General features: G+C 44.4%; 2 protein-coding genes and 1 pseudogene across 6 annotated transcripts; 2 read left to right on the top strand and 1 right to left on the bottom strand.

Annotated features, from left to right (window-relative positions):
• Positions 1 to 1,754: 1,754 nt before the first annotated feature.
• Positions 1,755 to 5,157, top strand: LOC123186923 (protein Rf1, mitochondrial). Its single transcript, XM_044598657.1, has one exon. It carries the CDS (start codon positions 1,808 to 1,810, stop codon positions 4,160 to 4,162), a length of 2,355 nt encoding a protein of 784 aa, XP_044454592.1. The 5' UTR covers positions 1,755 to 1,807; the 3' UTR covers positions 4,163 to 5,157.
• Positions 5,158 to 9,115: 3,958 nt separating this feature from the next.
• On the top strand, positions 9,116 to 15,794 carry LOC123186932 (protein Rf1, mitochondrial). Of its 5 annotated transcripts, XM_044598692.1 has the most exons (6): positions 9,116 to 10,530; positions 11,423 to 11,600; positions 11,726 to 11,876; positions 11,992 to 12,400; positions 12,725 to 12,970; positions 13,515 to 15,794. In XM_044598692.1, the coding sequence occupies exons 1-2, from the start codon at positions 9,138 to 9,140 to the stop codon at positions 11,500 to 11,502; spliced, it is 1,473 nt and encodes a 490-aa protein (XP_044454627.1). In that variant the 5' UTR covers positions 9,116 to 9,137; the 3' UTR covers positions 11,503 to 11,600; positions 11,726 to 11,876; positions 11,992 to 12,400; positions 12,725 to 12,970; positions 13,515 to 15,794. The 5 variants fall into 5 exon arrangements, with proteins under 5 accessions (XP_044454627.1, XP_044454615.1, XP_044454608.1 ...); XM_044598680.1 differs by having other exon boundaries at positions 9,116 to 11,876; positions 13,515 to 13,595; positions 15,386 to 15,794; XM_044598673.1 differs by having other exon boundaries at positions 9,116 to 11,600.
• LOC123053907 (probable LRR receptor-like protein kinase At1g51890) lies at positions 13,791 to 18,241 on the bottom strand (annotated as a pseudogene).
• Between the last annotated feature and the right edge of the window lie 3,690 nt (positions 18,242 to 21,931).

Genomic DNA, 21,931 nt, shown 5'->3' on the forward strand with positions numbered 1-21,931 from the left:
GCCCATATAAAGTGACGCAGCGCTAATCGAAGATAAGTGTGTTTGTTTGTTGCCTATAAATATTGAATCTTCAATTGGAATTTGTGAAACGTACAGATCGAGCCAATAACATTTGGATCATGTGGCTTATGTTGAATTGTTTAGTTTACTGGATGGGTGTGCTTAGATTCCATGCTTTGTATGCCTGCTACATTCATATTAATTATAGTGTTTCTGCAAACTAATTCATATAGAGTTCAAATCTTATAACGCTGTGGTTACTAATACATTCATGACAAATCTATCTCTCCTTACTGAAACAGAAACTTGCCAGGCAAAGAGAAGTAAATTTCTTCAATTTGGTTAAATAATTATTTTGAGACTAAATTTATACACGTAATTTAACTAGAATTAATGAAGATTGAATTCCATATTTTGAGGTGTTCTCCTTTTTGTCGCTATGCATTATGTACTGCGTGCATGTTGAAAGGAGCCTTATATATTATCCTATTATAGATAGAGATGTCATAATGAGCATTATGATTTTTGTCCCTATGAAAAAGTATCATATAATCATAATACCAGATATCCTAAGCGCATGAATCACTGTTGTTATTCCATCCCTATAGTTACATAAATGAAGGAGGGAATAGTGCTTTTGCTTCTATATATCAACAGAATGACACTTTTAAACTGCTAGGTGCTATATATCTAGAAAATTATATTTTTGTATTGTACTTTATGTCCGCCAATTGATTAATAATAGTATTTCTTGGAGTTTATGGTTGTTATGCACACTAACGGTGGATATTATATGTGCATGAGTTATGCTTTAAAAATTTCAGGTCAAAACTTTTTCTTGCGAGAAGGTCGAAACATAGCCAATATTAAATGTAGCTCACATGTATTAAATAAAGCTACATTGTGAATTAAATTTCATACAGATTTCTATATTTAGTGAGTCACATCAAACAAAATAACTGAACTTTGTGTTGTATTAACTACCAATTTTCCTTAGGCATTATGCAATTCACATGGTGGTTCTCTTTTATAACCTATGAACATAGCCTCCCAATATTATTTGGGAGCTAAAATAAGCTACTCCATTATTTGCAAATTACACATAAAAATACTTGCAATTGAAATACCATTTCTAAATATTTTTAAATCCATGCTCTGTTCTCCATTACTCCAATTCAAGCTGTGGAGCTGTGATATATGTCAGAGTAGCCACATGCAAAAAAAATATCAGCTCAAACAGAAAATATTTGATTTTTCTTCTCTTCTCTCTATTTTTCTCTATTGAAAAATGGCAATGCACAGTCTCAGTGGACGCAGCAGCCGCCTCCCAGCAGGCCAAATAAGAACTCCTCAAAAAAAAGCAGGCCAAATACCCCCTCCTCGCCTGATCTCGCGCATCCTTTGTCCCTCCCTTCGGCGAGCCTTTTCTTCCGCACCGACCGGGCCTCCTCTTCTCTCCTTTGAACATGCTTCGAAATTAGGGGCAAATCTGAGTAGTGGGTTCCAGTTAGGGGCACAAATGTAAATGGCCCTTTTTTTATGGCTTCCTAGTACATTTGTAGGGCTTGCAACTAAATTTTTATTCTTGGTCTAAATAAAGTTATATTCTCACACATTGTGTGATATGAATATATCCATATGAGACCATAATTTAAATTTACCTGTAAAAAATGCTACTCTCCTGGATGACCTAGCACATTTGTACAACTTGGAAAAGCACTAGCCCCCCGTCGTCTCCCACTCCACTCGTCTTGCTCAGTACACACCAAGCCCATGCCTCGCTTGACGCTTCTCCTCCAGCACGCCAATGTCGCCACCACGCCTCCGCCTCCTCCTCCTCCTCCTCCTCCTCCTCTGCGCCCGCCACTCCTCCTCCACCTCTCATCCCTCACGCATCTGGGATCCCCACGCCGCCTTCGCCGCCGCGACGGAGCGGGCGCGCTCTGGTAGGCTCACCACGGAGGACGCACACCACCTGTTCGACGAATTGCTGCGGCAGGGCAATCCTGTCCAGGAGCGTCCCTTGAATAACTTTCTGGCTGCCCTCGCCCGCGCGCCCGCGTCTGCATCCTGCAGCGATGGCCCCGCCCTGGCCGTCGCCCTCTTCGGCCGTTTGTCCCGAGGCGCCGGGCAACGGGTGGCGCAGCCAAATGTGTTCACCTATGGCGTCCTCATGGACTGCTGCTGCCGCGCTTGCCGCACAGATCTGGCGCTCGCCTTCTTTGGCCGTCTTCTCAGGACGGGCCTGCAGGCAGGCCAAGTCGTCTTCAACACCCTCCTCAAGGGCCTTTGCCACACAAAGCGGGCGGATGAGGCTCTGGACGTGCTTCTTCACAGGATGCCTGAGCTGGGCTGCACCCCCGATGTGGTGGCGTATAACACCGTCATCCATGGCTTCTTTAGGGAAGGCCAAGTAGGCAAGGCATGCGATATGTTCCATGGAATGGCACAGAAGGGTGTTATGCCTAATGTGGTGACATATAACTCGGTTATTGATGGGCTGTGCAAGGCCAGGGCCATGGACAAAGCAGAGACGGTCCTTAGTCAAATGGTAAATGATGGTGTCCGACCTGATAACGTGACATATAATAGTCTCATTCATGGATATTCCTCTTTGGGCAATTGGAAGGAGGCGGTTAGGGTATTCAAAGAGATGAGTCGGAGGTTTACACCAGATGTCATTACCTGCACCTCACTCATGGCCTTCCTTTGCAAGAATGGAAAAAGCAAAGAAGCTGCAGAAATTTTTGATTCAATGGCTATGAAGGGCCTGAAACGTGACACCGTTTCATATGCTATTCTCCTTCATGGGTATGCCACTGAAGGATGCTTGGTTGACATGATTAATCTCTTCAATTCAATGGCAACAGACTGTATTCTACCTAACTGTCATATCTTCAATATACTGATTAATGCATATGCTAAATCTGGCATGATGGGTGAGGCCATGCTTATATTCAAAAAAATGCACGAACAAGGAGTGAGTCCAGATGTAGTCACCTATTCAACTGTAATACATGCATTTTGCAAAATGGGTAGCTTGGACATTGCTATGGACAAATTTAACCAGATGGTTGATATGGGAGTACGACCGAATGCAATTGTTTATCATTCCCTAATCCAGGGTTTTTGTACACATGGGGATTTAGTGAAAGCAAAGGAATTGGTTACTGAAATGAGGAACAAAGCTATGCGTCCTCCTGATATTAAGATCTTCCATTCAATAATGAAGAACCTATGCACGGAAGGAAGGGTAATAGAAGCACGGGATATCCTCGACTTGATGGTGCACATAGGTATGAGGCCTGATGTTCCCATCTTTAATTTACTGATTGGTGGATACTGCCTAGTCCACAAGATGGAGGATGCAACAAAAATGTTTGATGATATGGTGTCATATGGTTTAGAACCTTGTAACAGTACGTATGGTATACTTATTAATGGCTATTGCAAAAACGGAAGGATTGATGACGGGCTGAATCTGTTCAAAGAAATGTTGCGCAAGGGACTTAAACCTACAACTTTTAATTACAACGTCATACTGGATGGATTATTTCTGGCTGGACGAACTGTTGCTGCAAAGGAAAAGTTTGATGAGATGGTTGAATCTGGAGTAAGTGTGTGCATTGATACATATTCGATAGTTCTTGGTGGACTTTGTAGAAATAATTGCACCGGTGAAGCAATCACGCTGTCCAAGAAATTAAGTACAATGAATGTCAAATTCAATATTGCAATTGTCAATATCTTGATTGGTGCATTCTTCAGGGTTCGACGAAACCAAGAAGCTAAGGATTTGTTTGCCGCAATACCAGCCAATGGCTTGGTAGCTAATGTTGTTACCTACAGCATGATGATGATAAATCTTATAAAAGAAGGGTCACTGGAAGAAGCTGACGATCTCTTTTTATCAATGGAGAAGAGCGGCTGTACCGCTGACTCTTGTATGTTAAATCATATCATCAGAAGGCTACTGGAAAGAGGAGAGATAGTCAAGGCTGGAAATTATATGTCGAAAGTTGATGCAAAGAGCTACTCACTTGAAGCTAAAACTGTTTCGCTGCTGATCTCCCTCTTTTTAGGGAAAGGGAGATATAGAGAACACATGAAATTGCTCCCTATGAAGTATCAGTTTCTCGAAGAAGCAGCCACAGTTGAATAATTTGATACATGATCTCTGAACTTAACTCCTAGAAGTTAAACTTGGATTGTTGCTTGCCATGGATCCTTATCCTTGTCCAATTCAGAGTTTTTGTGTATCAAATTGTTTTTTAATGAACACAAGTGTTCAGGTTGAACGTGAAGCTGGGATTTTGTCAAAGGCTGCTGCCTATAGGAAATCAGGTAACCATGCTTGATCCGGTCAACCAATTGAGCAGCGGTAGCAATCTGGCCCTCAAAGCTTTACCTCGTTCTTTTCCTCTGTTCCTCGGAGACAGAACGTAAAGGTCATGTGCTTCCTTTGAGCCTGATGTAATTCTATATGCATGTTGGACTGCAGCATTTGGCATTATGTTGATTTCGTACAATTTTTTAAAGAGTCAAGTGTTAAATGTCTCACTCCAAAATTTGTACTGTACTGTTGAAAGCCAGGAGATTTGGTCTTGTTGCTTAAACATCTTTCTGTACTGTGGTTACTTTGCATTTGCAGGGTCCTATCTCACAACTGTCTGTCAGAACGGCTTACATTTCTGTGCGTATTTACTAATCTGACTTCATCCTCTTTTTTGCAGAGGAAGTTGAAAACACGACGCTTCTTTTGGGCTGGTTATGTAGTAGCTCGGTAGTATATACTGGTAGCACAGGGCATGGACACCTGTGCCTCCACCATGAACCTGAACTGCCTCGTCGCTCTCCAACAGCATCGGTTTGCTGCAGGGCATGGACACCTGTGCCTCCACCATGAACCTGAACTGCCTCGTCAATGACAGAGCTCTGCGCCGTGGTATCATGTGCTCCACCTCTTCTACTACATCTGCAACACCATCCAAAGGCACATGCTAGGAATTGCTCCTGTTTGACCATTTATAACATGCTCATCTTGATTTAGGTTTCGTCACTTGTTTTAATCTTTTAGGCAAGCGAGAATACATACCATTCAAGGTAGGGATTATTTTGCTCTTGGTTCTGATAATCACCTCCTCGAAAAATGAAAAGAAATGTTAAATTCATAATACAGACTATGAATCTGGTCTTCGTGTATACAACTCCCTAAGGAAGTTGGAACAATTTTGAAGAACTCAAAGGCACTGCCCATTCAGTTATGCCACTGCATATTAACTGATAGCGGTCCAATTAGTACAACTACCTCGCCATTCGAACCTTCTGTTAAAAGTTTGGCAGGAGCATATATGTGAGTCCTGTTAATAATATGGGTTGTTAATCATAACATGGTACTAAAGACCTGTAAAGCCTGCAAAAGTCACATGTAAGTGTAAGAAGAAATCTACTAAGTTCACAAAATTCAGAAGAAACTCGTTTGGACCATGAGCGGTACAGAAAAGAAAATGGCGTGATCTAGAATAGCAGACATTAGGGGTCTGTTTGCTGGTATTATGGATCACTATATGTTTGCAAAAAATAATAATTTGTGCAGCTATCAGATGCATGCATTTTCTATGAAAATTTTGTAGATCCAGTGTCATACCCAACAACAAAATTTCATACTTGGGTCACCACCAACCCAAGATGGAGCTCCAAGCAAACTTAAGTAAGAGGATACCGAGATGTGATGATGATGTCTGATCTAGCTGGATAGGTCATGGGGGAATTTTTGTAGTGAGAAAATGCCTTAAACATCATCGCGGAATCCAAATGGTCAATCGGGACTGACACCACCAATGGCTTGATTCACCATCTTTATCGGCCCATTTTGACGTAACACTATTTGCCTTTCGACGCGACAGGATAATCAACGTGACACCATCCTACCATGAGAAAGTCATCATGCCGAGTTCATTTTCCACGCATCCCGTGTGGCATCATGCCATTCTCTCCATCCATGAGTTGATTACCCAAAAACATCTGACCCCGAAGCAAAACGAACCACATCAGAAGACATGGTTCGCACCACAAACACCATTTTGGGCTTGTTACCCATGTTAGGCACATCTGAAGACGGGAAGGCATTGAGAACCTCCGCCACCACTAGTAGTAAACTTCCAACCTTTAGGTTTGGGACAACGTGGGTAGGGTTTCACGGCACAAAATTCATTACCTAAATGCTAAAAAGAGACCCCCCCGGTCCCCCGCGCCGCCTCCTTGAGGACACGTGCGGATCCAAATCGGGCGCCCCCTCCAACCCCCTCCGCCTCCCTACCTCTCCTCGCCGTCGCCGGAGGAGGCCGCCGAGCTAAGCCTGGGTGGTGGACGGCGCCGGCTGGGCCTCTCTGCAGCGTCTGGGTCTCATGGCGGGGGAGGCATGCCTCCTTGCAGTGCGGCGCGGCGGCTATGGCGCGAAGATTCTCCTAAGTTGCGTCTCCGGCGGGTGGCGGCGGCGGTGGTGTCGTCGGCAAGCTCCTGGGCTTCGGTCCGGCGGCTCCCTGCTCATCGAGTATGGGCCGGGTGGCGGCCCCCTTTCCCGCCTTCAGTCATTCGTCTTCGCGCAGGTCGGCTGCTCTAGCCGACCCTTGGTGGTTGCTGCAGTTGCTGCGGCAAGGGGGCGCTAGATCCAGCGGTTCTTCGTTCGAATCCAGCTCGTCTCTCGTCTTGCTCAGGGTCGGTCATCCTGGTGGCCTTGCCTGCAATAGCGAGGCGGGTGTGCATGCTCTGTGGTGGGCCCTGGGAGGTGATGGCGCGGTCGTTGCGCAAGGGTGTGCATGCCAGCGGTTGTGCGGGCCAGCTTGTTTTTGGCTGCGTGAGGGTGTTGGTCGAGTCTGCTCCAAGCGCAAGCTTGCCTGGCTATGGCCGGCCGTTGGTGGCGGCGCCTACGGGTGTCGTTTTTCTTGTTGAAGGCGTTGTTGTGGAGTTCTTCGACCTACTACAATCTCGAATCTGGTTCTTCGGGCGAAAGCCTCGCCCCATTTGGGTCGGGCAACGACGTCGTCCGTACGACGTTTTCCCCCTTTGGGGCGTTGCTTTGAAGGCTGGTTTATCCTTTCCCGTGCTATCTTTGGGCTGGTCAGTGCATGGTGTCATGGTTGGCTGGTGCTCAACCGGTGATGCGAGTGGTTGGCGTTGCGACTCGTGCGGCGACGAAGATGGTGATGTGCAGAGCTGGATCGCGGCTTGTCCTTCTGATGTCGGCGGTTCGATTCCCCTTTGGGTGCATCTGTGCTTGTTTCTCACTGTGACAGAGAAGTTGAAGCTGCATGCGGTGGGGCCCTTGCAGCAATGATGACTCCATGAGGGTGGTTTCGGCAGACGGTGCTCTCCGCAGGTTGCACTGGACTAGCTTGGTGCGAGGCTTGCAACTTTCTCCTGTGATGCTCATCAACAAAAACGGAGCTGTCGGTCCTCGATGCCTGCGGCCGATCGTTTGGCTTGGCTGTCGAGGTCATCGAGTGTCGTTTGTTCAGAGGGGTCTTGATGGGTCGTCAGCGAGGAAACCAGAGTTGCCTGCTTGCGGAGAGGCGATGACGATGACATTGCTTGCTGCCTCGACGGTGTCCTCTCCTCAGCGGTATGTGTGTGGTCTTGTCAGTGCCAGGTCGGCCGGAGCGCCCTATTCGATGGGTGTGTTTTAATTAACCGAGCAACTCTCTTCTTCTTAATCAATGAAAATGGCAAGTCTTTTACCTCGTTTCAAAAAGAGTTAGATGCACTGGAGGTCCTAAAGGTTTCGTCGAGGTGTCACTTTAGTCCTATGTCTTCCAAAATGCGCCTTTAGGTCCTAATTCTTTCTTAATTGGTTCACCCGAGGTCCTTTTCCACGACCACTCGCTGACCAGCCCACGTGCCGCATTGACCCACGCCACGTCGACAGAGGGTCCAACCGCCAGGCAAGAAGCTTCGCAAAGAGACACCCCCCTCTTAGTGGCACCCCTCTCCTCTTTCACGGTACTTTGGCGACATTGGAGGCGAGTGGCAGAGGCAACCGGAGGTGATCTGGAGGCAATCTGAGTGGGTGCCCGTGAAGATGCCCCTTCTACGACGGCCAGTGAGCGATCCTCCTCCATGTTACCGTGAGAACCCTAATCTTGTCGATGCTCTTCTCCTGTAGCTCTTCTAATATGCCATAACTCTGCCATAATCAATAGTTGTAGTCCTTGATTTACTTTGATTTGCATAACGGTGCTACGGACACGGCAAAAAGGACACACCACCAGTGGCAACATACTCGCCAAAGTTGGAGCTTGCTTCGCCGCATCGGTGGCGGTGCTGACGATGCTGCCATGCTCCTCATCTTCAGTTGTTTCCTTGCCGAGGAGCTTGAAGTTCCGGCCATGGATAGGTTTAGGGCACACGAGAGAGCAGATTTGGGGAAGAAATAAAGCCGGGGACTGGGGAATGAGAAGGTAATGTTCATAAGGGGTTTTCTGTAAAAAAGAAAGAGCAACCTACGCGGCCCCTTTGTCGACTTGGCGTGGGTCAATGCGCCACACAGGCAGGTTAATGAGCGCTTGTGAGAAAAAGGTCCTCGGGTAAACCACTTGCTTAAAGAATTACTCCCTCCATCCCATAATATAAGAACGTTTTTGACACTAGTGTACTCCCTCCGTCCCATAATATAAGAACGTTTTTGACACTACACTAGTGTCAAAAACGTTCTTATATTATGGGACGGAGGGAGTAGTACCCAAAGGTGCATTTTGGACTAAATAAGACTAAAGTGACACCCCGACGAAACTTTTAGGACCTCGAGTGCATTTAACTCTTTAAAAAAACAAAGATGTTAAAAAAACTAAATGCTTAAAAATATATTTTTCTATGGGAATACTTAAAAATACTATTATAATTTTATGGCTTCCTAGTATATTTCTAGGGCTTACAACTAAATTTATATTCTTGGTCTAAATAAAATTATAATCTGATAAATTATGTGATATGAATATGGAATATAGCCATATGAGACCATAATTTAATTTTACCTGCAAAAAATAAGTAATAGTAGTAGTACTACTAGATAAGATAACTTGGTAAAGCACTAGCCCCGTCGTCTCCCAGTTCAGGATCTACCTACACTGCACACCAAGGCCATGCCTCGCTTCTCCTCCACCACGCCGATGTCGCCACCCCGCCTCCTCCTCCTCCTCTGCGCCCGCCACTCCTCCTCCACCTCTCATCCCTCACGCATCTGGGATCCCCACGCCGCCTTCGTCGCCGCGACGCAGCGGGCGCGCTCTGGCACGCTCACCACGGAGGACGCACACCACCTGTTTGATGAATTGCTGCGGCAGGGCAATCCTGTCCAGGAGCGTCCCTTGACTAACTTTCTGGCTGCCCTCGCCCGCGCGTCCGCGTCCGCATTCTTCAGCAATGGCCCTGCCCTGGCCGTCGCCCTCTTCGGCCGTTTGTCCCGAGGCGCCGGACGACGGGTGGCGCAGCCAAATGTCTTCACCTATGGCGTCCTCATGGACTGCTACTGCCGTGCGCGCCGCCTGGATCTAGCGATCGCCTTCTTCGGCCGTCTCCTCAAGACGGGCCTGGAGGCAGACCAAGTCGTTTTCAGCACCCTCCTCAAGGGACTCTGCCACGCAAAGCGCTCAGATGAGGCTCTGGACGTGCTGCTTCACAGGATGCCTGAGCTGGGCTGCACCCCTGACGTGGTGGCGTATAGCACGGTCATCCATGGCTTCTTCAAGGAAGGCCAAGTAGGCAAGGCATGCAATCTGTTCCATGGAATGGCGCAGCAGGGCGTTGCGCCTGACGTGGTGACATATAACTCGGTTATTGATGCACTGTGCAAGGCCAGAGCAATGGACAAGGCGGAGTATTTCCTTGGTCAGATGGTTGATAGTGGTGTCGTACCTAACAATGTGACATATAATAGCCTCATCCATGGATATTCCTCTTCAGGCCATTCAAAGGAGGCGGTCAGGGTGCTGAAAGAGATGACAAGTAAGGGTATCATACCAGATGTTTTTACTTGCAACTCGCTCATGGCCTCCCTTTGCAAGAATGGAAGAAGCAAAGAAGCTGCAGAAATTTTTAATTCAATGTCCATGAAGGGCCTGAAACCTAACACCATTTCATATGCTATTCTCCTTCATGGGTATGCCACTGAAGGATGCTTGGTTGACATGATCAATCTCTTCAATTCAATGGCTACAGACTGTATTCTACCTAACTGTCATATCTTCAACATACTGATTTATGCATATGCTAAATCTGGGAAGCTTGATAAGGCTATGCTTATATTTAAAGATATGCAGAAACAAGGAGTGAGTCCAGATGCAGTCACATATTCAACCGTAATACATGCATTTTGCAAAAAGGGTAGGTTGGATGATGCTGTGATAAAGTTTAATCAGATGATTGATACAGGAGTACGACCGGAAGCATCTGCTTATCGTTCCCTAATCCAGGGTTTTTGTACACATGGCGATTTGGTGAAAGCAAAGGAATATGTTACTGAAATGATGAAGAAAGGTATGCTTCCTCCTGATATTATGTTCTTCAGTTCAATCATGCAGAAACTATGCACAGAAGGAAGGGTAATAGAAGCACGAGATATCCTTGACTTGATAGTGCGCATTGGTATGAGGCCTAATGTTTTCATGTTTAATATACTGATCGGTGGGTACTGCCTAGTCTGCAAGATGGAGGATGCAACAAAAATGTTTGAGGATATGGTGTCATTTGGTTTAGAACCTTGTAATATTACGTATGGTATACTTATTAATGGCTATTGCAAAAATAGAAGGATTGATGATGGGCTTATTCTGTTCCAAGAGATGCTGCACAAGGGACTTAAACCTACAACTTTTAATTATAATGTCATACTGGATGGGTTATTTCTGGCTGGACGAACTGTTGCTGCAAAGGAAAAGTTTGATGAGATGGTTGAATCTGGAGTAAGTGTGTGCACTGATACATATTCGATAGTTCTTGCTGGACTTTGCAGAAATAATTGCTCTAGCGAAGTAATCATGCTGTTCCAGAAATTAAGGGCAATGAACATGAAATTCAATATTAGAATTGTCACTATCATGATTGATGCCTTCTACAAGGTTCGGCGAAACCAAGAAGCTAAGGATTTGTTTGCTGCAATACCATCCAATGGCTTGGTAGCTAATGTTGTTACCTACAGCATAATGATGAAAAATCTTATAAAAGAAGGTTCAGTGGAAGAAGCTGACACTCTTTTTATCAATGGAGAAGAGCGGCTGTACTGCAAACTCTTGGATGTTAAATCATATTATCAGAAGGTTACTGGGAAGAGGAGAGATAGTCAAGGCTGGAAATTATATGTCGAAAGTTGATGCAAAGAGCTACTCACTTGAAGCTAAAACTGTTTCGCTGCTGATCTCCCTCTTTTCAGGGAAAGGGAAGTATAGAGAACACATAAAATTGCTCCCTATGAAGTATCAGTTTATCGAAGAAGCAGCCACAGTTGAATAGTTTGATACATGATCTCTGAACTCAACTCCTAGAAGTTAACTTGGATTGTTGCTTGCCATGGGTCCTTATGCTTGTACAACAAATGCATTTTCTGTTTGGTAAATAGAAAGCCAGTCCTAAATTCTGTCACTTTTTGTTAAGTTCGTAATGCGCTGAAATAACTATTTTTTTCCGTTAGTTATTGTGAGTAGTATCTGAAATTTCCTATATTTTTGTTTCTCAGGCTTATCACAATCTCAGTATTATAGTTTCTGCAGTTAGTGAAAGAAGATCTATTTCTAGTAACATGAAAGCTTCCATAAGGCTTGTGTTCCACTTCTCACTTGCTGTTTTGAGGCTGCTTGCATACATTTTAGTCGTTTCTTTGCCACTTGGTAAGTATAATTGCAACTGCATAATACTTTTTCTATATTGTACAATTCACATTCAGTTACTGGAAAACTTGTGCCCCTTGTGAGGATTCTGAGTGTCTTTGCTTCACTGCTTCAGATATATGATATCGTCAAATATTGGTAAAGTTTTGGGCACTTGGAGATGCCGGACTTCATCATTGTCAAGGCTTCTATCTGAAAATTGGACTACTGCATCCGCGAGGATCCTGCGGGCACTGACTGTGCTCTTGAGATCTAGAATGCTGGCAACGGCATGGTTGGCCGCACAGAGAAGGAGTCTACCTGATGAAATGCAGAGAGCAAGACTATGTCCAATTCAGAGGTGTTGTGCATCAAATTGATTTTAAATGAACACACGTGCTCAGGTCGAAGGTGAAGCTGGGATGGCACTATGTTTTGTCATGAAAAGGTGTTAAGGCTGAAAAGGTGAATCCATTGACTATGTTTCATTGAGCTCTGAAGGTCATAAGGATTTTGTCCAAGGTTGCTGCCTATAGGAAAATCAGGTAACCATGCTTGATCCGTTCAACCAATTGAGCAGCGATAGCAATCTGGCCCTCAAATCTTTACCGTGTTCTTTTCCTCTGTTCCTCGTAGACAGAATGTAAAGGTCCTGTGCTTCCTTTGAGCCTGATGTAATTCTGTATGCATGTATCATACCATTTTTTTAAAGAGTTAAGCTCGAAATTTGGTCTTGTTGCTTAAACATCTTTCTGTACTGTGGTTACTTTGCATTTGCAGGGTCCTATCTTACAACTGTCTGTCAGAACGGCTTACATTTCTGTGCTTATTTAGTATTTACTACTCTGACTTGGAAGCTGCAATTACAGGTACATCATCCTCTCTAAGATCCAGGATCACACGGGTACGGCTCATGCTGCCACGTTGCAACAAGACGGCTAGGAGACGCTTGATCGCACAGCAAATGAGCTCTACTCGGTTGACTATGCAGCACGATTTGGCAGTACCATGCGTGACGCTATGTATCATCAGTATCTGTCCCAAGTGGAAAGTCGCAAAAGGGAATGCGGAACGGTAATCAGCTCGTGAAATGCACCATTGTTGGAGCTGAAAAGGTGGATCCATCGACCTTCTGAGGGTTATTAACATGTTAATGATGGACTAGACACTAGATCCATAAGACCATAAAGCTTCCTTTGAGTTGCACACATGTGTTGGGTACTCAATTTACTCTCTGCAGTAGTTTTAACCTATGAGCATTCTGCTAGCGCTTGTCTGGTTTCCTTCTTTATATATAGATGCATGCATGCCTGTTATCCCTCGAGGTCATGTATTTGGTTGGGTAGTCTGTATTCAATCTCTATGCCGCAACTGGTGTCTGTTTAGATAAATGACTGTTCTATCCCAGATTTGTGTCATGGTAAATCAAGCGACATGTCGATCCTATGATTGTTCCTGTGTGTGATTAGTTTTTTCTTGTTGTTGTTGAGAGCATAGTCAGTCAGTGTGTTCTTGCCCGGAGTTAAATCTGTGCGATTTTCTCATAATTCTTTTTCTACTAGTATAAGTTATGGTTGCTGAGTTGGAGCAGCACTGCAGTAAGTTATTCCAGTGATTTTGTCTGCTTCATTTGCTTTCTAACGCACAATTTTTTTTCAGATCCATTGGAAGCTGCATCGTGTGAGATGTGACGGTGATGGCTGTTGAAGCTGATATGCCAGGTTCTGCTCATGGTAGCCGGTATGATGAAACTACACTCCTCTCCATCGAGTTGTATATGTCCATATATTCCTGTAAACTTGGTCAAAGTTTACAAAGTTAAGAGTTTGAAAAATATCTCATATCCACTATAATTTGGCAAGGAGAGAATAAATAACTACATGATTAAGAATCTCACAGAGACTTAAAGAAAACAACAATTATACAAAGAGGTATTCAACGTGCTGTCGGGCCTGGATCGGCGGCCAATGTTGGTATCCTCAGCTCCGTTTCGAATGCAGTGTTACTGCTCACATCGGTGGACTGCGCACTAGCGTAAGCATTGTAATTCTCGTCACCGCTGCTGCCACCGGTGTGGAAGCTAGGAGCGCGGCCCTCCTCGAGCTCCACACACTCCTGTAGCTGCGCCACCACGTCAGCCATGGTGGGCCGCTGTGCCGACCCCTGTGCGGTGCATTTGAGTGCAATCTCCGCCACCTTCCACACGCCGTTGATATCATAACCACCCTGCATTCGCGCGTCCACCACGCCCTCCATGTTGCCGCGCGCCAGCCGCTGCCTTGCCCATTGGACGATGCTTGTGGGCTCTGGGTCCGAAAGAATGGCTGGTTTCCCGGTGACCAGCTCCAGCAGCACCACTCCAAAGCTGTACACGTCGCTCTTGGTCGTTGGGTGCATCGTGGCCTGGTACTCCGGATCAACGTATCCTGGGGTAAAAGCGAGCGTGTTCGTGAAAAGATGGGTGTTGTTGTGGTAGTCAAAGGCTTTCGTCAAGCCAAAATCAGCAATCTTGGCCTCTAGCCTGGCATTCAGCAGAATGTTGGTGGCCTTGACATCCCTGTGGATGAGAGGCGGGTTGCAACCCGTATGCAGATACTCCAACCCTACACATGGCAAGAACATCAACCTGTAAGTCAAATGCATGCCCAATAGGGATAATGTGCCTCTGGGTGAATACAAAAGTAGGCCATAACTATTGAAGGGCAGCTTGAGCGTGCACCTTGTGCAGATTCAAGTGCGTTTTTGAGTCTCTGCCTCCACGGTAAACATCCTCCATTGCGTCCACTTGCTACAAATACAATAACAGCGTGTTTGTCCGAATTAATAGAAAGTACCTCAGGTGAACCACTGGGGCGACTTGAGCATTCACTATATGAGTTAAAAGCCAAATCCTTTTTGTTAGCCGTAGTTAGTATTTATACCTGCAATGTGCTCTCGCAGGGTCCCTTGTGCCATGTACTCGTACACAAGTGCCATATACTCCCGATCCTTGCAGTAACCAATCATTGAGACAAGATTCTTGTGATGAATCCGGGTTAAAATCTGAGCCTGCACAAGCACATCAAAATTTCACATCAAAATCACGCATTTCTGCCAGTAGTTGACGGCGCATGCTGTTAAAGGATCTGGTCCATCGCACCTCTGCGAGGAACTCCTTGACGCCTTGATTGGAGGAATGAGACCGCAACTTCACTGCCACTTGAGTACCATCTTCCAGGAAGCCATCATAGACACGGCCGAACCCTCCTTCGCCAAGCACCCGGTCAAAGCCATTGGTTATCCTCTCGAGTTCCTTGTAAGTGAACCGGCGATTCTCAACTATTCACAAAGAATCATCATCGCCGCCATAGCTCGTTGGCATCGCCTCTTCGTTTTGTGGCTTTACCGCCGTCGACCTTTTTTTCATTGATCCTTCATGTATACACAGGAAATTGATGAATTAATAGACCAAATATGGGCATTGTTGTGTGCTGGCTCAATCATGCTGAAAAGGCCTCACTCTAACCTTGCTGCTGGTTTCGTCGTCTTAGGAAGAACAAGACTAGTAGGGCCAGTGATACTATCACCACAATGACAAGTACAGGGACGGCAACATAGATGGCCAGTTTGCCCTTCCTTTTAGCAGCAAGCTCACATGAATTGCCGTCAGTGCAAAGGTTTGGATTGTTGCCATGTCTAATAAATCAAGGACCAAGTTAATTAATGAAGTCCATGCAATTTTTTTTAACAAAGAAGCTTAGTGGAATTTATCAAGTATGTATATACTATGAACACCTTAGAACCAGGGAGCCATCTTGAATTCTTTTGAGAAGTCCAGAGGGAATTGATCCATTGAGTTGGTTGCCAGACAAATCTCTAGAGGAAAGCACATCAGACACACAATATATGTACATAATAACTCGAAGCAATTCGGTCAAAGTTTGACAAGACTTTTCTATATACTGCTTGTTGGAACTATTAATCTTGTTAATTTTTGTATGTGTCATATATTGTGTCCGAGTGTGTAAATAAGCATGTCTGCTAATTAGTTAGGGCTAATTATTGCCCAACTTACATGACTGTCAATGATGGTAACTCTGAAAGGGCATCTGGAATTGATCCTGTCAAGTTATTGTTTGACAAATCCCTGCAAGATAGGGAAACAATATATTTAATTTCTTGAAGCTTGTGTTGCTGAGAAGTACAGACGAGATTAGGCCAAATAAATCCAGAACTGAACGTACAAGTATTGGAGAGCCTTTAGATGCACGAAAGATGATGCTATATCACTATTTAGACCACTGGAGGACATGTTTCTACAAAAAGCACATACATAAAAGGATCAGCTTCATTTTCCATGGTTGTATACATAAGGTAATTTTTTGATCTCTCTGACCACACTCATCTTTGACCCTATTTTTTTCAAAATAGATATTTTTTGTTATTGGTCTCAGGATCTCAGCTAAAATGTTATGACCTTAAACATCCCATCACAAAATAATGAGAAAACTAGAGGGAAACATATTTCAATTGAAAGCTTCAAATGTGAATGCAATACATACAATTCAAGGGTGAACGTAAAAAATGTATATGTTGAAAACTTAGTAAAAATGTGAGAATTGATGAACTAAAATTATATAAATACGAAATAAAATTACAAAAAAATATACATATTATGATGAACAAGACAATGATAGGAAACCCATGAATACTTTTAAAAAATTCATAAAAATCAGAAAATGTGTATTATTTGTTTACAACTTATTTCTGACTTTTCTTGAATTCCCCAAACTAGGGAATGCCATCTTGATTTCCCCATTTCTCATTTGTAACATTACATGATTTCCAATATTTGAAAATATATGGAGTAAAAATAACTTACATGCTTGTGATCCTTGGAGGGTTGGCAGCGGCATAGCCGCATGTCAAGCCATCCCATGCCATAGTCTTGGGAAAGCATGGGTCACCCATCCAGTTCTTGCGCACCCCGTACTTGGCCTTGATCGCCATGAGGGCGGATGCTACACGCATGCTTGCAGTAGTTAATCACATCGCACCAACCATTTCAGTAGCACAAGGTAGATAGATAGATAGATAGATAGATATACATACATACTCATAAATAGATGTCAAGATATGCTTATTAGATGTCAATATGTGCTTAATTAAATTGATTACCATCCTGGGATTCTGTTCCAATGTTGGTGGTGGTGATGACGGAGAACAACTCGTAGGCGTTGATGATGGGCGGCAGCGTGGAATTGGCTGTGGCCTTGATGGTGACGATGTAGCTGCTGTCGCGCGGGTTGGTGAATTTATTGTAGACATAGGCTCTGCGGAGATAGCCTGGCGGCGTGTAGCCCGGGACCCAGCTTTCATCGTGGTTGACACTGATGTTGAACTGGCGCAAGGCATCCCCGCCGAGGAGCTCCAGTTCGACCAAGTGCAAGACGGCGAGGTACCCCGGCCCCGGCGACACATTGTTGAGCTCGGGCGCCACCTCCCAGCCGAACTTGATGCTACCGGAGGTGTTCAGCGGCTTGATCGCCGTCTGCAGCACCGCCATGGGCGCCTCGAACTCGTCGCCATCGACGTCGTCCACCCTCTCGGTCGTCGTCGTCTCTGCCCACATCGTGGCGTCGGACCTAGGGTACCATAGCCTGTCGTATGGATCATCGGGGAACCTGATGATAGTTCCGTTTATCGCGGCAAAGTTTCGCCTGCGCAGCAGGAACAGCCCCAGCTCCGCCGTTGCCTGTGGGTAGAGCGACATCTTGAGCGGCCTCAGCTCCAGCCCGGAGATGAAGGGCGTCCCGCCGCCTGTGTTCACCAGGCACACCTGCACTATGTCGTGTGGCAAGACTACGATGGCCTCCACCGTCGCCCTGTTGTCCTCATCCAACCCCCACCACGACATGTTCACCGCCGTCCAGAAGTTGACGCCGATGTAGAGGTCGAACGACGCTGGTCGTTTGTTAAGGCCGTCGTAGTTGCCATAGAGAAACGTCGCGCGGAAGAGGTACTTGAGGCCCGACTCCAGGGATCCTAACGTGTAGCAGTTGCGCACGCCATCGGGGAAACTTCGCAGGCTGCAGACGTTCCTGGACCGCCATGGCCGGTAGTTCTCAGCCGAGATGTTGTAAGGCGTGCCGGTGTTGGTGAACCCAGCGTCCGAGACGTACACCAGCTTTGTCTCGTCGTCGACGTAGCTCTCCTCTCCCTGTAGCCCACAGTCTATGTTGATGAAACCTGCACAACGAATATGCAATGTAAATGAGGCAGCATGATTAAGAGAGAGAAGCCAATAACAGCAGAGAGAGAGAGATACCTCTGCTGTCAAGCTGTGCGCGGCCATGGAGTACGTTGCCGGCGAGGCAGAGAATCAGCAGCCACCACCGGGGCGCCATTGTTCTACTGGCGCATTGATTGCGCATGCAAAGTACGTTTGGAAACTTAGGTTCTCCTGCCCTTGCCAGTATTTTCACCAAATAATAGGATATGATGCATGATACTATATGACAGAAAGTAACAGAGGACAAGACAAAGGGTGGTACACAAACCGGTCCTTGTACTAGAAAGTCTTCCTGTTTCAACTAGTCAACTACTCCAACCATTTTCCATAAATTAACCAATACATAGTTGTCCCAGTTGCCAACAAAATAACGCAAAGAAGATCACATCTACTATCTAGCGTGCATAGGGTAATACTTGTCATGCTTATTACTCGAGGCCGGTCATTGTAGCTTCAAACTCGCATATGTTATACATGTAAATCTGTAACTAATTCTCAGTTGATATTAATAGCAGTTAGCCAAGATGTCATGATCCATGTTACGCCACTTATAACATCAGGCAACTTATACACACCTGATTTATATATTATGTCAACAGCAAATGGTACACCAATGGTCGTGGTGCATTAGGTATGTGATTACTATTCTTAACTTTGGGCTCTCCAATTGGCCAAATTAATTAAGTGAAGAGTGGTTAAAAAGTTTTTTTAGTGGTTAAAGAGTTGAATGTGGCATGAGCAATGGACAAGGGAAATAATTACGATTGACATCTTTTGCCAGGAAATTAAGATCGACTTCACGATGACCAAGTACCGGTCAACTGCACTGTATGCTCATTTTATGATTGAAGAGACCTGCATTGCACTTGATTGAAATTGAGAAATTTGGCATCAATGTACCTCACTTATAAAAAATATCATTAGGCAGAAACTGTTGTCCCAAAATATTTATATATATATATATATATATATATATATATATATATATATATATATATATATATATATAGACACACACACACACACACACACACCAAATGATTTGGGAACTCCGAGGATCTACCATTGGAGATTAGGATGTCCTGTGCCAAATGGATTCCCTTCACCACATACCCTTCTTATTGTGTGTACTATCTGCAAGGTTTGCGTGTAGCCATTTAAGACTTGACCTGCATCCCAAACTACTTTCATGCATAACCGTGTGGAATATGTATACGAAAACAACCATATTACTATTATTTAAGCTTTTAGTTCGATGGTAGGAATCAAACAGGCAACACAAAAAAACACATACATGTTGGCACAATGTACCCAACCGTCTCAACGCATCAATTGGCATACGAGTAGTAATTTTCATAAACAACAAAGTAGACTTAAAACTCACATTACATAGCACAGTAATGCACTCAACTCGTCGACTGTCAAAGGGAAGTAGACAATAGCTGTAAACCCCACATTAATTATGGTATTTACTACCTCCTTCAGAATTAAAATGAAGAATACTCTTTCCTCCATCACCTTCGTAGAATGCTATTATCAGCAGAAACACGGTATAGAGATACCTTTCGGAGGTTTATACCTAAGCCGAGATTTGAGATTCCTATGTCACAGCCTGCTCACCTTGACCTTTGCAATCGCAGTTGCCTTGTTGAGAACAGCACACAGGGGATGATGAATATTCTCATGGGAAATTACACCTCACCTCAAATAAATGTAGATGTACTAGATGAGAAGTTCTATATCATTAAAACATTGAAGCACAGAGGTTTAAAATATTTACATGACTATAGAGTCAGAGAGCGTAAAACGCTAATGAGGCTATTTAGTATCGACCGAATTGACGTGGTTGCTTATGGGTGTAGGTTAGCAGTTTAGTTTTGGGGTGGGAAACAAAATAAATTGATACAATCATATCTGCGTGCGAAGAAACCTGGAAAAGGGGGCATTTGACGTATGTCTTTGAAAAACAGTGTATGCAGTAGAAAAATGGACGAATCGCATGCAAGCCTGTTAATATATCTATAAGGTGGCGTGATATATGAGATTTCAGAGCGAGACGAGATCAACCATGCACGACGCGGTTGATTATGTCAGGTTATGACTCAAGAGAGGATTAGCATAAATAATTAGGAACAACTTGTCTGGGTTGATTATGTCAGGTTACGACTTAGGAGGGATGGACACAACTCATTAAGACCAACTTGTCTCGATCGGTTGTTGCAAGATAATACTGCTCCGAAGAGTGGTTAACACCTTCCATACGATTTGTTTAGCTGAGTGAAATTAGAGAGATGGAGGAATTGTCACCGTAATCAACCATTTTAATGGGAGAAGTCACTGCGCATTTCATGGCAATGAATAAGCATGTTTCGCCTTTTTTATTTTTATAGTGTTATTTTAGATCTGTTTTTGAGATTTTTTTTAGTCTTTTTTATTTTTTTTAGTCAATCTCGTAAAGCTCTATTAAGCCGTCGAAATGTGTTTACCGGGAGGAAGAGAAGATCATCGTCCTTGTTTATGTGTGGCTTTGTCATTGATGGCCCAACTGTCAAGCTGACGGGCCTAAGGGAAGCAGGCTGCTGAACGGGTTGTCCAGGTTGGGTTTCTGGCTGCCAGAGGCCCGCTGTGAACGAGGAAGACCAGCGGATACCGTGAAATCCTATTTTAAAAATTGTTCGCAATTTTTCAAAGTTTCAAAAATTGTTCGCTCTTTACAAAATATGTTCATGTTTTAGAAATTTTTTCAAAGTTTCAGAAAAATTATTACATTTACATTTTTTTATATATAAAAAAAGTATTCATATTTTCAAAATTGTTCAGGATATTCAAACTGCACGTACTTTCAACATTTTGTTCTGGATTTCAATTTTTTTCCTGTTTTAAATTTTTGATTGCAATTTTAAAAATGTCCCAGTTTTGAGTTTTTGTCAACAATTTTAAAAAAGCTCATATTTTTAGGAAAATGTTCTGGAATTTGTTAAAAAATTTGTGTTTTAAAAAATGTTCTCAATTTGTTTTTTAAATTATTACCGTTTTAGAAATTTATTCGGATTTGAAAAGATGTACCCTTTTCAAGTTTTTTGCACAATTCAAAAAATGTTCGAGAATTTTAAAATTTCTTTTGCAGTTTCAGAAGATGTTTTGAAATTTTAAAATTGTCCGCGTTTGTCAAAATTCCTTCATTTCCACAGAATGATCAAAATTTGAAGTTTTTGTTGCAATTTCTTAGGTAATATTCAGTTTATCCCGCTGGTCATAGTTCTTTATATGTTGGGATATGTATTTGTCGACAAAACTCTGTAGCCATACTGGCTAGCAAGGTTAAGGAGATCCACGGTTTGAATCCCATCTCCCGTGCGCCGTTGATATTTTTTGCGTATTTTCCGTCTGACTGCCAGCACCTGTTCAGCCCCAACAGGCCAGCTCAGTCTTGTGCGCCCTGTGCGAAGGGGCGTCTTTTTGCCGCAGAATGTGGCAAATAGGAGCTCCCCTGGACCCCCTCTAAAAAAAAGGAAAGCTGGACAAGCGAATGCACGCCAAATCCTTCGATGTTGCGCTCTGGCGCCAGTGCCTGCGAAGAGGAGGCCGCGCTATCACGTCTCGGAGGCCCCCCACCAGTCCCTGCTCCTGCTCCACAATCATTTTGTCATCCGAAAGCCTGCGCGACCTGCGCGCCCACTAGGTGTTCGACACAAGGCTCCACGAAGGCGAGCATGCGCGCGTCGGTGAAGGACTGCATGGCACGGCTCCAAGTTCTACCTCAACCATGGCACGTCTTGTTGGCACCCAGCCCCGCCCAACATCA

Source organism: Triticum aestivum, chromosome 1A (assembly GCF_018294505.1).
Source record: "Triticum aestivum cultivar Chinese Spring chromosome 1A, IWGSC CS RefSeq v2.1, whole genome shotgun sequence".
NCBI classification, from domain to species: Eukaryota; Viridiplantae; Streptophyta; class Magnoliopsida; order Poales; family Poaceae; genus Triticum; species Triticum aestivum.

Excerpts from the sequence above, each read along its gene's own strand:
- LOC123186923 (XM_044598657.1), top strand. The coding sequence starts at position 1,808 with ATGTCGCCACCACGCCTCCGCCTCCTCCTCCTCCTCCTCCTCCTCCTC.
- LOC123186932 (XM_044598666.1), top strand. The coding sequence starts at position 9,138 with ATGCCTCGCTTCTCCTCCACCACGCCGATGTCGCCACCCCGCCTCCTC.